General features: G+C 39.1%; 1 protein-coding gene across 4 annotated transcripts in view; it reads right to left on the bottom strand.

Moving 5' to 3' along the window:
• DMD (dystrophin) overlaps positions 1 to 15,356 on the bottom strand; it is a 1,834,617-nt gene that overhangs the window by 632,077 nt on the left and 1,187,184 nt on the right. For all 4 annotated transcript variants that reach the window (XM_030304767.1, XM_030304766.1, XM_030304769.1 and 1 more), the window contains one exon: positions 3,569 to 3,801. In XM_030304767.1, coding sequence (XP_030160627.1) covers positions 3,569 to 3,801 — 233 coding nt within the window. The remainder of the gene's footprint in view (positions 1 to 3,568; positions 3,802 to 15,356) is intronic.

Below are 15,356 nucleotides of genomic sequence, written 5' to 3' on the forward strand. Positions count from 1 at the left end.
CCGCGTCGGCTCTGGGCTGACGGCTCAGAGCCTGGAGCCTGTTTCCGATTCTGTGCCTCCCTCTCTCTCTGCCCCTCCCCCGTTCATGCTCTGTCTCTCTCTGTCCCAAAAATAAAAAAAAATAAACGTTGAAAAAAAAAAAAAAAAAAAAAAAAGAAGCTTTTCCTGACAAGAGAAGCTCTTTTCTCTTCCCTGGCTTAGTCAGATGTCCTCTCCCTGAAGTAAGTCCCTAGAGCATCTCCCAGCCATGCCCAAGGGGGCAGAAAACTATGGTGGTTAAGGGTGGGGGCACTGGAACCAGACTGCTTGAGTCCAAATTCTACTGCTATCTCTTTACTACTTGGCTTTGGGCAGGTTATTTAACCTCAATGTGCTTTATTATCAATCTCACAGCGTTGTTGTGAGCATTAGGTAATACACGTGAAGTACTTAAAAGGGACTAGCATATGACTAGTGTTAGATACGTGCTAGGTATTATCCAGAAATTTATTTCTACCATAGTGCCATTTTTGCTCTCTTTCCTTCACCTACTTTAATCTGTGCATTCCTATCTCGCCCAACTCTGTATTTCCCAGGCACTTAGTAGTAGCTCAATAAAAATGTGTTACATGTATATATGAACAAATTAGCACTGATAGTGTTTTGTACTTTATAAAGTCCTTTTGGAATATTACCTCATTTCTCACACCTCAAGTATTAAATTAAGGATTGTTTTATTTACAGTTTTACAAAGAGAAAAATGTTCCTTGATATTATAATAAATACCTCCCCAAACCTATCTTTTTCTTGTTCGTGTACACACACATGCACATACACACACTCACGCTTGTTTAATGTTTACTTAGGGTCATTTTACTGGCCAGTTAGTGATTTAAAGCTATAAATTATTTTTTATTATAGAAATTATTTTTTATCAATTATTTTGCATTATTTTTTTAATACGAGGGGAAGAAGCAGGAAAAGCACTCTACTATTGAGCAAGGGAAGAGAATAATATATATAATATTTATATCTATCTATATAAACATGATATACATGATATCTCTATCGTGTGTGTGTGTGTGTGTGTGTGTGTGTGTGTGTGTGTGTGTATTTAAAAATTCCTGGCTTTCTGTGACCCTAGGCACGGCATTTGAGCTTTTCCTCTGAATTAATTTTGGATCTATATTTAAAGATTATCATTCTGAAGAGGCATCAAATTAGTGGTCATTTCTGAAAAAGACAAACTTAGTGTTGTGAAGACTACTGAGCAGGTCGATTCTAAAGAGATCCTAAAGGCGAGGATCACCAACTCTTCACAAGGGAGTGGGGACTTCCTCTTCCAATCTAACACCTAGTGGCTTTTACAGGCCATAACATCAATGGCAGAATGGCCTGTAGATGTGGAAATGAGCTCTTATTTTCATGTAGTATTATTATTTGACAGTTTGCATAATACAAATTCTGTGAGCAGGCAGATTTATATGCTAATATTAATTACTAACATTAGTTGAGGACTTTTAGTAGGAAGGCAGGATAGGAAGCATTTTCCATGCACTACCTAATTCAATCCTCATGACAACTTACAATGCAGACATAGTATCATTATCCACGTTGTACAGATAAACTCAGGTTCAGGGAGGTTGGATAACATAACAAAGGTCACACAACCATAGCAGAAGGGTCAAGCTTTGAAACCAGACAATCTAACTCCAAGGGCCTTGTCTTAAACATTATAACATGTTGTTTCCTCTGGTCAGTAATACCTCTTGGAAGTATTGGTAGAACTCAACATGATACTGTGAAAGAACATCTCTCTTATTTCTGTATCTATCAGCACCCTGAAATTGGAAATGCATAGCACTGTGTCTGGCATAGACTATGTATATAAAAACATATATGCCACTAACCCGTAGCCACACTTACATGGGTACTGGCAAGCAGTGTATGCGGTTAAAATGTTTAGGCTTAGGAACCAAACAGACTTGGATTTGAATTTTTGCTACTTACTAGGAGCATAACATCTCAAAGGCTCATGCTGAAGAACGTATCTACTAATACTTGTTATAAAGGAGTAGTAAAACATCGGGGCGCTGGGTGGCTCAGTCGGTGAAGCGTCCGACTTCGGCTCAGGTCATGATCTCACAGTTGGTGAGTTCGAGCCCCGTGTCAGGCTCTGCGCTGACAGCTCAGGGCCTGGAGCCTGCTTCAGATTCTGTGTCTCCCTTTCTCTCTGCCCCTCCCCCTCTCGTGCTCTGTCTCTCTCTGTCTCTCAATAATAAATAAACATTAAAAAAAAATTTAAAGGAGTAGTAAAACAAATTATACATATTTATATACTAGTTACGTATCTTTATACACACACATATCCATCACTGTGTGCTGAATACGAATGTGAATCTGTGTGTCCTGTGCCCAGAAAAGGAAGGAGACTGTGGAATTAGTTAAAAAAAAGTATCCACATCTTACCAAGTGAATAACTTTTACTAATTTTTTCTCATTCAAAGAAAAACAAAAGCAAAAGTAAAGTTTGGATAAGATCTTATTTCCTGGGTCTGTGTCCTAAGACCCAGAGAATTATTTGACCACAATCATGTTATTTGCAAGTAACAAAGAAATAACACTTAATTCAGGTGTCCTGAGTCTAAAATCAAGGTACTTTGGATGCAAATTGTTTACTAGCCAGTTTTTTTTATTCCTACTGAATTGCTAAAGTTCACTTCAAAAAAAAAAATGTCTGCCTTACTCCTTTTTTCAAAAAGTGGCTGTGTACTAACTAAATATCTTCAAAGAAATTTATTACTTCTGTAGAAAAGATTTGGAAATCACTTACCAGTGAAATAACTACAGCAAATAAACACTTCAAAATGATTTTTCTTCTTCATTCAAAAATATAAAAGATACATAGTGTATTTGTTCTAGCTAAGTCAACCAGATTTATATCAATGGATTCCTATGTTTCTAACTGATGTCATGATTTTGCAGAATGGATTCCCAGAGGCTCAGAAATGCAATCTTTGTATTAAGAACATATTTATTTGACTATGGCATTGTATAAATTCCAGGATTAACATCTAAAGTATTGAAAAATATATTATGTTTGGTACTCTTCTTTTCTACAAAAATTGTAACTTTCATTTAGACTTATCATTAAAGGAGGAAAATTGGCCCAGACAACTCAAAAGAGTGAACAACCAATTCCCAGTTTATTATATTTGATTCTGTAATATATTATGGCTGAAAGCTTCCAAAACAAACAGTTTCAATGTAAAGAGCTCAGTTGAACTACTTATTAAACAGATTTTTTGAAATACTCGTTGTTAAGTGAATTTCATTAAGCCAATTATACTTGTCAAGTTTATGGTTTTTTCCTTGTATCATTCCGTTCTAATTTATGGCTGTTTTAGAAAATGGCATTAACTTTTTTTCTGGATCATCCTCAGGCTGAACAGAGTAGAGACAGTGTGTGGCTGACAGAGAAAAGCTGCCTGAAACCTGGTGGGAAAAGGGTCTGGGAGAGTGAACTGACAGGTGGAAATTTTTCCCTTGAAATCACAAATTCGACCAGGCTTTCGTTTTTTCCCCATACCTTCTGCTTGATGATCATTTCGTTGATGTCTTCAAGATCACCCACCATCACCCTCTGTGATTTTATAACTCGATCAAGCAGAGACAGCCAGTCGGTAAGTTCTGTCCAAGCTCGGTTGAAATCTGCTAGAGCAGGTACCTCCAACAGCAAGGAAGATGGCATTTCTAGTTTGGAGATGGCAGTTTCCTTGGTAACCACGGGTTGTGTCACCAGAGTAACAGTCTGACTAGGAGCTAATTTTTTTTTTTCAAAAAGAAAAAAAAAGGAAAGAAAAGAAAAATTAGAAACACAAGCAAAGAAGCCAATTTCAATAACAATAGAACAAGCTTAATTAAAGCACAACAATTTGAGCCGAAGTATTATTTATGACATAACATATTTTTTCCCAGCAATGTGAATACTTTTCACAGGATTACGTGATAGGATAATTCAGAGAGTCAAACTTTTCATTAACGTACATTGAACAATCGTTCAAAATGATTTTGCTTATTCTCACGGCTGGACAGTTCATTTAATTTCAATAGTCCTCAAATAACAATTCTATAGACTGTGGAATTAGTTAAAAAAAGAGTATTCACGGGGCGCCTGGGTGGCTCGGTCGGTTAAGCGTCCGACTTCAACTCAGGTCATGATCTCACGGTCCGTGGGTTCGAGCCCCGCGTCGGGCTCTGTGCTGACAGCTCAGAGCCTGGAGCCTGTTCCGGATTCTGTGTCTCCCTCTCTCTGTGACCCTCCCCCGTTCATGCTCTGTCTCTCTCCGTCTCAAAAATAAATAAACGTTAAAAAAAAAATTTAAAAAAAAAGTATTCACATCTTACCAAGTGAATAACTTTTACTTATTTTTTCTCATTCAAAGAAAAACAAAAGCAAAAGTAAAGTTTGGATAAGATCTTATTTCCTTGAACGGGAAGTAAATTACTTTGGAGGTGGTGAAAATCTAGCGAAATCAAAGCCAATTAATTTGGGAACAGCTTGTCGTATTTTTTTTCCCTGTTCTTTCAGACTGGTCATAACATGACTGGCAGTGGAGAAAACCCAAGCTACATTATTTTTGGTAAACCAGACCTAATAGAATTTTTTTCTCTGTGATTCTTTACCACAACACTGTGGTGTGGGCAGGGAGATCATCATTACCACCAATTTACACAAGGTGAAACCAAAATTTGGGAAAGTTAAAATACTTCCCCAAAATCAAAATCTACTAAATTAGATGGACGTTTCCAAACAATCTATATTTTAAGAATGAAGGCTCTCAGTTGAGTGATTAAAAGGGAATTCACAAAAAAATAGGTAGCCCGATTAAAAATCTGCCAAGGACTTGAATAGATAGACATTTCTCAAAAGAAGACCTATGATTGGCCAACAAGCACAGGAAAAGCTGCTCAACATCACTCATTATCAGGGAAATGGAAATCAAAACCACAGTGAAGTATCACCTCACACTAGAGTTTCATCAGGCAGAACAGAAACAGAAACCATTAGCTGCAATGTAAATGAAGCAGTATTAAGTAGCCGTAAAATGTAGATTCTTCTGTACTGAATTTATAATACTTGATATTGGTAGAGAACTTTCAGCAGTGTAAAAGTGTCTTTTCAGTAATTTTTCTACTTGGAGTGGAGTAGTGTGGAGCACTATTGTATAAGATGGCACATGATAATGGTTAAAATCCAAAGGCGGACTCAATGGCTAATATATGAAAAGTATATAAAACAGTGCCAGAAATAACAACAATATCAGCACAGTTTCTGACACTGGCAGGTAATAATGTTAGGTATTACTATTTTCATCAACACTTGATAAAAAAGAGACATAGAGATGAACAAATACAGTGAGAAGTTGGAGATAAGGGGTAGAAATATGTGAAATATTTGGGAAAACCTCAAAGGTTTGTATGTGGCTCTGTATTTACTAAAGGGGGCTGAGCTTGCTGGTGTGAACTGATATTAAACACCCACAAACAGCCACACAGCGGGGGGATGGAAGCTAACTGATGAGGGGTACAGAAGGCCTCATCGAGTTTAAAGTCGGTAGCCTCTGAAGCCCACTACATCCAGGAGACCGGCAGCAGAGAAATAGCGGATGACATAGTTTAAAGGGACGCTTTGAGAGAAAGCTGCAAATGACAACACCTCAACATGAGACCTGAGAATCATGGACAAGAAGGGACAAGTGGGCCATGTGGGCATTCCATTCTAAGGTAGCCATAAATCAATTTTCATGTACTTCGAAGGTTGTCTTTTTGTTAGAGAAGATGATGAGGGAGACTGGAGGGACGTCTCCTGTGTCTCCAGCTTTTCAGGGACAACAAGAATTTCCTACAGATGGAAGAAATAATCTTGAACCAGGCAGAAAGAAAGAAAAAAAATGTAGGGTGTCAGAATCAAAACTAATGTCAAGACATAATGACTGAAAAACAATTATACTGAGGAGAAAAAGAAATTGTTTCTCGAATCTATCTTGCTACTCTCAGGCTCTTTCTAGAAAGAGTGACATATAATCTGCAGCAGAAATAGCATCTTGTGATCCAACACTCTAGTAGGAAGCATGGGGTCCAAGACGATCTAAAAATCTTAAACGGGATTCCAAGAGATGAGGCGAATCCCTGAAGAGGATGCATCGGTGAGGATGAAAAAAAAAAAAGCTAAATTAAAACATTACTGTGGGAGCTAACTGCTGAATGCCTGGCTGACTAGAAAAGATGGACAATTTGTTCTGAAAATAGATACACAACAGATACTGAGGTAACATACAGTACTTTGGGATGGTTTCGAGGTTCTGGGAAGTGTCAGACAATGTTTTTTTTTAACTTGACTTATTGAAAATCTAACCCTCAAAAGAGCAGGAAGGACATTTGTTTCTAGATTTACTTTTGGCCAACAAAGAAGTGCTCAAGGAAGTGGAAATGGTCATGTCCTCTGAAATCTCCATACAGTGAAAGATGAGAATACAGACAATTATCAGATTTCTCAACTGTCTTGAAAAAAAAAAAAAGTCTACTGAAAAGAAAGGCTGGGGCCAGAGACTTGAACAACAGAGAATGATTCAAGATGATGACAAAGTACAGACAAATGACATTGGGATGATAATATCACAAAGTTCTCTAATGAGGGGTAAAAAAAGAAGTAACACCAAGTACAAAGTCAGCTGAAGCAGATTTAGAGGAAGGTTGAAAGGTCAGCAACATAGCCATGTGTGTGCCAGCCATGGGCAGATGATCTCATTTATGGACCAGTTGGGCCCTTCCTTGCTGCTCTGCTCTCCCCCAGCACTCAACATCTGAAAACTCTATCAGAGCGGGAAAGGGAGGGGAAATTGGGTCCCCCATGTTCATGCCTCTAGCTCCTGTACTTTGACAGGTCCTGGAATACAGTAGGTACTCAAATGATTCCTCTGAATAAATGAATGAATCTAAAGACACAAATCCATGCACATTAAGCTTTTCAGTAAACTTAGGGGCCTTCTACCTGCGGGGAGCTCTAAAAGACAACAACAACCTTGAAGGATGGTTTCTCGAAGACTAGAACACAGAATGTTCCTAGGCTCTCACTCTTAACTGTTCCCAGAACAAGAAAATTAGAGCCACTGCTTGGGGTAGACAATGTGAGGTCAAATATCAAAGAGAGAAAATAGAACCAATCAATTTTTTTGTTCCCCAGTTTTCTATCAAGGTGGGGGCGGATAAAAGGCAGGAAAGAACACAGGATCAAGAAGCAAAGTGTAAAACAAACTGTCTAGGGCCAGACTGTTGGATTTAAATCCTCACTCTGCCATTTCTTAGCTGCTAACCCTAGGCAGGTTACTTAAGCTTTCTGAATGTCAATTTACTGCTCTGTAAAATGGCAATTATAATAGTACTTCTCTCACAGACAGCTGGCATTAACATTTCCTAGATATACAAACTTGGATGTGATTACAGGCATTTTGAGGCAAGGGATTATATCATGCTTGATAAAGTGAACTTTTGTGAGCCTCAGAGTATTCACCTACATAATGGGAAAGAGAGTACCAATCTCATGAAATTGTTCTAAGTATTTTATGAATTGATATATGTAAGTCATCTCTTAGCATTCTTCTGACAGGAGGTGCACTGTGGGTATGTGTTTTCTTCTCCTTTTCATTTTGCTGCTCAAACAATGTTTACTGGCTCCTGATTTTCTAAATTAGCATGCCATTCTGGACTCTGGGCTCTTTGAACTAGAATTCACACACCAGCCTCTTCTTCCTCCATTCTTCCCTTCCTCCACCCCAGTCTCTATTCAGTATTCTCCAATAAGCACTGGCCATTCCACACTTTTGTGCCTTTCTCTGAAAACTCTCCTCTCCCTTCCCGAGATGAATATTCCATTTCCTTTTCCAATCACAAGTCTAGATTTCTGTGATTTATGGAGAACCAGGATAAGCCAATAGCCAAAACGTCCCCATGAGGCACAGAATTACACTATTCTTTGGGGTCTTAAACATTTTCAAGTCTTCAACATTTCACTACTTAAATCTCATCATCAGTAAGAAGAACAAAATCTTTTATCTTTATTAGGTTTTTGTTTGTTTGCTTGCTTAGTCGCTAGAGGGTAGTAATTGATAGTAACTGAGAGCTGGATTCTAAACTAAGGCTAATTTCCATCTAGTTCACATTTTATTAGGGCCAATTCTATCTAGAACACTATTTGAAATATTTCACTTTTCCTAAAAAAGACTTGCCTCTAGATCCACGTGCGTGCGCGCGCGCACACACACACACACACACACACACATTTTATTAAGCAAGATGTTTCAAAGGAGAAATTTTGAGGTCCTGAGAACATCTTATTTTATGATGCATATCATATTGATTCATACTACATTTTCAGGTGTCGTTACTTTTATCTAAAAAGAAAAAAAAATGAAGTTTCTTCTTTTCCCCTGTCATGCTACTTGAAACATAAGCAAATCACTTCGTTAGGTGAAGTATGGGCTGGTCAGATCTGCAACGGGACGGTTCCAAGTGGTTTTTCCCAGACTGAGCAACAGAATCTTGACTCTAAGGGTCAGGCAGGGATATTAAGTCTTCCCAGAGTTTTCCAGTAACTCCAGAATTTAAAAGATAGAAAGAGAATTTGTTGAGAGTTCTCTCAACTCATAATCCTGATCAGGTAAGGAGTTAGGACACATAAATGACTATACAGAATCTTAGAGCCAAACTTGTGGGATGAGTTTCCAGGGTCTTCCTAAGAAGCATGGAAAATGGCTTCCCCTCTAGCCAGCACGCGCCCCATTTAATGCCCCACAGTCTGATATGCTTGCCTGGATGTCCACCCCTTGGCTTGAGTCACCGTCCAGGGTCACAAGGAGTTGGCCTGGGAATGGCTGCTTGAGATCCCAGCCTCCCAAACCACAATGAAGACCAAGGTTATTCTTCTCAAGTACATTGATTGGGGGAAGTATCTTTTCCAGGATAGTGTCACAACAGAAAAATAATTACAATGATGTCACACTATTAACTGTCTTTCCAGCAACAGATTCTGTTGTCTTTCCCACTCTGCCAATCAATGCTAGAACCACATGTATTAATTACAATGTGTATAATTAAGCCGAATAGATACACACATCATATACGTGTGTATACATATCTGTATAGATAGATGTACACACAACACACAGAGCTCGTACAGTCTGACTACTGATGACTACAGCATAATGTTTTTCTCATGCATTCATTAGAAAATTAAAAATCTCTACTAAAAACTGTGTTTTCTTGCCATAGTTAAGCGGACAGAAAGTCAAGCTCAAAAGAACGGAAAGGAATTGAGTTTGGCACACTGGGATAGTAGCATGAATAACAGTAGGTGTATTGCAAACCACAGCTTTTCTCTGAGTATTTTGTTAATTAAAAGGTGTTGGCTTCAGGAGGGAACTCTCATTTTTTTTCAGAAGTGTTTGAAGAACATTTCTCTAGTCTAAAAATTTAATTGGTTTCAAGGGTACATGATTAGTCAGACTAACAGCTTTACTTAGAGCTTTAAAGGAGCTACTAAATCTTTTAAAAAACACATACACAATGTGTTTGGCATACTTCCTTTGAAGTATTCACACGTGGTTTTTCTGTAATTCACAGGTCTCTCTCTGGTTGATAAGAAAGCAAGAAGCACATATTCTCTTCCTTGCTTTGTTGTATGAATGTGGGTAATGTTTTTGTTTTCTTTACTTTTATATGTGAAAAGTCAGTCAACCGACTAAATGACAAACTATTGGGTGCACGCCAGCAAAAAATATCTAAAAGTACCATTCTGTACATGTGGTCAAAATGCATTAGTGTTTAATACTGTCAGTTATAGGAACGATTGTTTAGCTATGTCCGTATCAACAAGAGATAAAATAATGGGCTCCATGTAAACAACACTGGGGAATACTTTTCTTTTTGAATATTTGAAAGTCTGGCAGGTGGCTTAATGAAATATGTAAGAGTTAGAGAGTACATTTTAACAAAGTTACAGATCACGTAGGGACTCAAAAAGAATAGCTATTATGCAGTGGGTGAGAAAAAAAACTTACTTTTCCCCTCTAAATATTTGTTACCTGTAGGTACACGTGGAAAATTAGAAACAAATGTTACGAATCTATAAACATTTACTTTTGTCTATATTCTTTCTTATCATTCTAAAGAGGAAATTAGGGGGGCGCCAGGGTGGCTCAGTCGGTTGGGCGACCGACTTCGGCTCAGGTCATGATCCCACGGTCCGTGAGTTCAAGCCCCGCGTCAGGCTCTGTGCTGACAGCTCAGAGCCTGGAGCCTGTTTCGGATTCTGTGTCTCCCTCTCTCTCTGACCTTCCCCCATTCATGCTCTGTCTCTCTCTGTCTCTAAAATGAATAAACGTTAAAAAAAATTTTTTTAAATAAAATTAAAAAAAATAAAGAGGAAATTAGGGGCGCCTGGGGGGCTCAGTCACTTGAATGTCTGACTCTTGATCTTGGCTCAGGTCATGATCTCACAGTTCGTGAGTTTGAGCCCTGGATCAGGTTCTAGGTCGACAGCGCGGAGCCTGCTTGGGATTCTCTGTCTCTCCTTCTCTCTTTGCCCCTCCCTGTGCATGTGCTCTCTTTTTCTCTCTCAAAAATAATAAATGCATAAATGCATAAATAAATGTTAAAAATAAAAATATAAAGAGGAAATCAAATACGTGACTCAACTAGCATCAATTATTTACATTTTCACACAATAAGGGTTTGTGCTAGAGAATCAGAACTCAAGGATTCATGTTAACCACCTGTATTTCTGAATTTAGGGAAAAAGAATGTTAGGTGTGGGAGCCACAGACTTTTAAAGCTCAGTGATGCTACTTTATCACTTTTTGGCTGATTCTTTCCTGCTACCAAGAATATAATCCAAATAAGAAATATTTGCTGCTACTGTAAGGAAGAGAGATTACCACCCACACTCTGATTACTACCATTTACTCAGGGTTTCTTACATGCCAGGCAAGGTTATTTATAAGCCCTGTTTTATTTAATTTTTGGTGAACAATATCCAGGATAGGCATTATTCTCATTTTACAGAAAGGTAATACTTGCCTAAGATCTCACATTAACAAGTGACAATCCCAAGACAAATGACTAACCACTACACATATTTCTAAAAATGATGTTATCATCACATACTTTTTCTACGTGTTCCATCCAATATGCAAAAATGATTAATTACTCGAATACTTGTGACTCCAAGAGCTATGGTTTACAGCATATAGTACCTACAAAATACATCGAATATCCATTCCAGCGAGAGAGAAATCACCTTGAACTAGCCATAAAAACATGGATTAGAGCAACGAAGCGCATCTGGCTTCCTCCCACAAGTTACATGCAACTCTCGAGGAATGCCTCCAGTCTGACTTCACCCAAATATGTACTCTTCTTTCAGTAATTTGAAGACAGAAAGCACCTTGCCTTTTCTTTTTTTCTCAGCTTGCATCTTCTAAGTCACATTATATGAATTCTTCCGATATGCATGCCGTAAAAAGCCAGGTTTCACAACCTCAGCGCTAGTGACATTTTGGTGTGGATAATTCTTTGGTGTATGTTGTTGTCCCATGCACTGTGGGGTGTTTATCAATATCCTTGGCCAGAGCACCTCCCCAGTTGTGATAATCAATCGTGTTTCCAGACATTATTGAATGTCCCCTGAAGGGAGGAATGTGCCTCTGTTTGAAAAAACTGATAAAAAGCTTTTAAAATTCTTCTCTCCCTCAGTCTCTATTCTCCCTCCCTACTGTGTGTGTGTGGGGGGGGTGGTTCATATAGTTGTTTAGTATTTGTACTGGACATCCTCTATGCCTATCCAAGTTTGAATCCTCTTATACCTCAGAAGTATAGTTAAGTGCAATTGTTAAGGACTTCTTTCATCCACATGAAATAGGGCAGACACTGAAGAAACAGTGAACATCCGAAGCTATAGCTGACAAGGAATACCGAATAATATTACACAGGAAAGATTTTGATGGTACAAATAAAAGTATCTCTGGTAGAGAATAAACGTCCACAAATTATTTTCTTTCTTATACCTAGCGCCTTGTAATGAGATCTTCTAGATCCCCTCAACAGGAGCTATAGTATATTTCTTTACTACTTAAATACGGATTGGCCGAATTGTTCTGGCCAACAAAATATTCATTTTTTTTAAGTTTATTTATTTATTCTGAGAGAGAGAGACAGAGAGAGAGACAGAGAGAGAGAGAGAGAGAGAGAGAGAGCACGAACTGGGGAAGGGCAGAGAGGGAGAATCCCAAGCAGGCTCTGTGTTGCCAGCGCAGCATCGGACATGGGGCTCGAACTCACTAACTGTGAGATCATGACCTGAGCCGAAACCAGGAGTCGGACACTTAACTGACCGAGCCACCCAGGTGCCCCCGGCCAACAAAATATTCATAAACATGATACAAGCCAAGGCTTGAGAAATGCTTGGACATTGGGCTAGGCTTGGTTACCCTTTCACCACTACGTGAACTATGCTGGCTCACTAAATAATGAAAGGCAAGTGACCCTGTCGTACCCATTGCTTCATCCAATAACTAACAAGTGCCAGGTACATGAGTGAGACCATCAACTACCAGCTGAGCATGAATCTATAAATGAGCCCAGGTGAGACCAGTAAAAAAAGCATCAAGATAATCCAGGCCCAAAGGAGATCCAAGGATTCATGAGTGAAATACAGGATTTTTGCTTTAAACCACTAACTTCGGGGGTAGCTTGTTATACGGCAGGAGATAACTGATACAGCATCCACTCTGCCTATTAAAGATGTGTATCCAAAACAGGACTTCAAATGCTCTGCCCATTGCTACAAAAATCAAACAAGTGCTGATGCAGTGAAGAGAACACAACTAAGAAATGGTCTTCAGGTTAACGTGTGAAAGACAGAGAATTGGAGATACACACAGTAATTCGACGATGTCTGTAAATGAGGCAGCCAGCATTTTGCTCTTAAGATACTCGAAAGGCAATGCCTTTAGTAAAAATTCACTGTTAGTGCACATTTACCTTTGCCAATGAACAAAGTAGACAATGTAATGAAGACAGTCACAAAACAGGTAGCACAGTGCAGAAGACAAGGGAAGGAAAGCCAGATCAGATCATAATAAAGAAGATGCTATTCATAAAGGTTGATCATCAATTCCAAAACTGATATCAGAACAAAACCCATCTCTGCATTTGGGTATAACCAGCTAGGGAACATCGTATATGGAGTACTACAGAGCTCTCATTGCAGGAAACATACCGCTTTTTTACCCCAAATTGTTGCACTTGAAAAAATTCCTGAACTAAAGAATCCAATCTGTTGTTTGTTTTAACAGAATTGCTCCTACCTAAATATTACAGATAGGATTTTATAGCAAAGCATGAGCAAAAGCAGGTCAACAGCACCCTACACAACTCAATCTAAAGGAGTCTCTCATTTGGGGGGGGGGTAAGTTACATTTTTGCTCTAAATAGCACAATAACTAGTAATGAGTTTTTAAAGTTGTTATGCATGTGCCAGACCTTCATAAGCCTCACTCACAAGATGAGGTCACCAAAACCAGTGCCATGTGTGACACAGAGTAGAGTCCCGATCAACATTTGCTGCTGTTGTTATCAAGATTAGAAAGAGGGTACAATGTACTAAGCAGTTCCTTACGGAGAACACTAATGGATGGATGTTCCCTTAATATATATATTAGAGAAAGACAGAGACAAAAAGATGGAGGGAGGTGGGAAGAGGCAGATTGATTCATCAGAGTTAATAATTTGTTAATGATTTTTTGTGTTTCATTTTTTAAAATATCATTTATTGTCAAATTGGTTTCCATACAACACCCAGTGCTCGTCCCAACAGGTGCCCTCCTCAGTGCCCATCACCCATTTCCCCCTCTCCCCCACCCCTCCATACACCCTCAGTTTGTTCTCTGTATTTAAGAGTCTCTTGTGGTTTGCTGCCCTTCCTCTCTGTTTGCAACTATTTTTCCCCTCCCCTACCCCCTGGTCTTCTGTTAATTTTTTCAAGATCCACATATAAGTGAAAACATAGGATATCTGTCCCTTTCTGACTTATTTCAATCAGCATCATACCTTCCAGTCTGATCCATGTTGTTGCAAATGGCACGATTTCATTCTTTCTCACAGCCAAGTAGTATTCCATTGTATACATAAACCGTGTCTTCTTTATCCATTCATCAGTTGATGGACATTTAGACGCTTTCCCTAATTTGGCTATTGTTGAAAGCGCAAACTCCACACCCGAAAAACAAATAATCCAGCGAAGAAATGGGCGGAAGACATGAATAGACACTTTTCCAAAGAAGACATCCAGATGGCCAACAGACCCATGAAAAGATGCTCAACGTGTATTTATTTTTGAGAGAGAGAGGGAGCACAAGCTGGGAAGAAGCAGAGACAGAGAGGGGGCAGAAGATCCAAAGCAGGTTCTGCGCTGACAGCAGTGAGCCCAGTGTGGGGCTTGAACTCATGAACCATGAGATGATGATCTGAGCCAAAGGTTAATGCTTAAATGACTGAGCCACCCAGGCACCCCAGAGGCTTTTTTTTAAAATGTTTTATTTATTTTTTTATTTAATTTGAGAGGGAAGCAGGGAGAGAGTGAGTGGGAGAAAGGCAGGGGGAGAGAGAGAGAGACAGAGAGAGAAGAGAAGAGAAGAGGAGAGGAGAGGAGAGGAGAGGAGGGAAGGGAAAGGAAGGGAAGAGAAGAGAAGAGAAGAAAAGAGAAGAGAGAATCTCAAGCAGGCTCCATGCTGCCAGTGCAAAGCCCAATACACGGCTTGATCTCACGACTATGAGCTCAAGACCAAGTTCATATCAGGAGTCAGATGCTTAACTAACTGAGCCACCCAGTAACCCCGATTCATCAAAATTTTAATCTAGAGTTTCATCAGGCAGAACAAAAACAGAAACCATTAGCTGCAATGTAAATGAAGCAGTATTAAGTAGTCATAAAATGTAGATTCTTCTGTACGGAATTTATAATACTTAATGTTGGTAGAGAACTTTCAGCAGTGTAAAAGTGTCTTTTCAGTAATTTTCTCTGTTGATTCTTTACCACAAAAGAAGACCTATGATTCGCCAACAAGCACAGGAAAAGCTGCTCAACATCACTCATTAACAGGGAAACGGAAATCAAAACCACAATGAAGTATCGCCTCACACCTGTTCGGATGGCCGCTATCAGAGAGAGAGAGAGAGAGAGCAAGCGAGCACAAGAGTGAGAGAGAAAATAAGTGTTGGTAGGGATGTGGAGACACTCCAACTTCTCTTGCTGTTGGTGT

This window comes from Lynx canadensis, chromosome X (assembly GCF_007474595.2).
Source record: "Lynx canadensis isolate LIC74 chromosome X, mLynCan4.pri.v2, whole genome shotgun sequence".
Taxonomy (NCBI): domain Eukaryota; kingdom Metazoa; phylum Chordata; class Mammalia; order Carnivora; family Felidae; genus Lynx; species Lynx canadensis.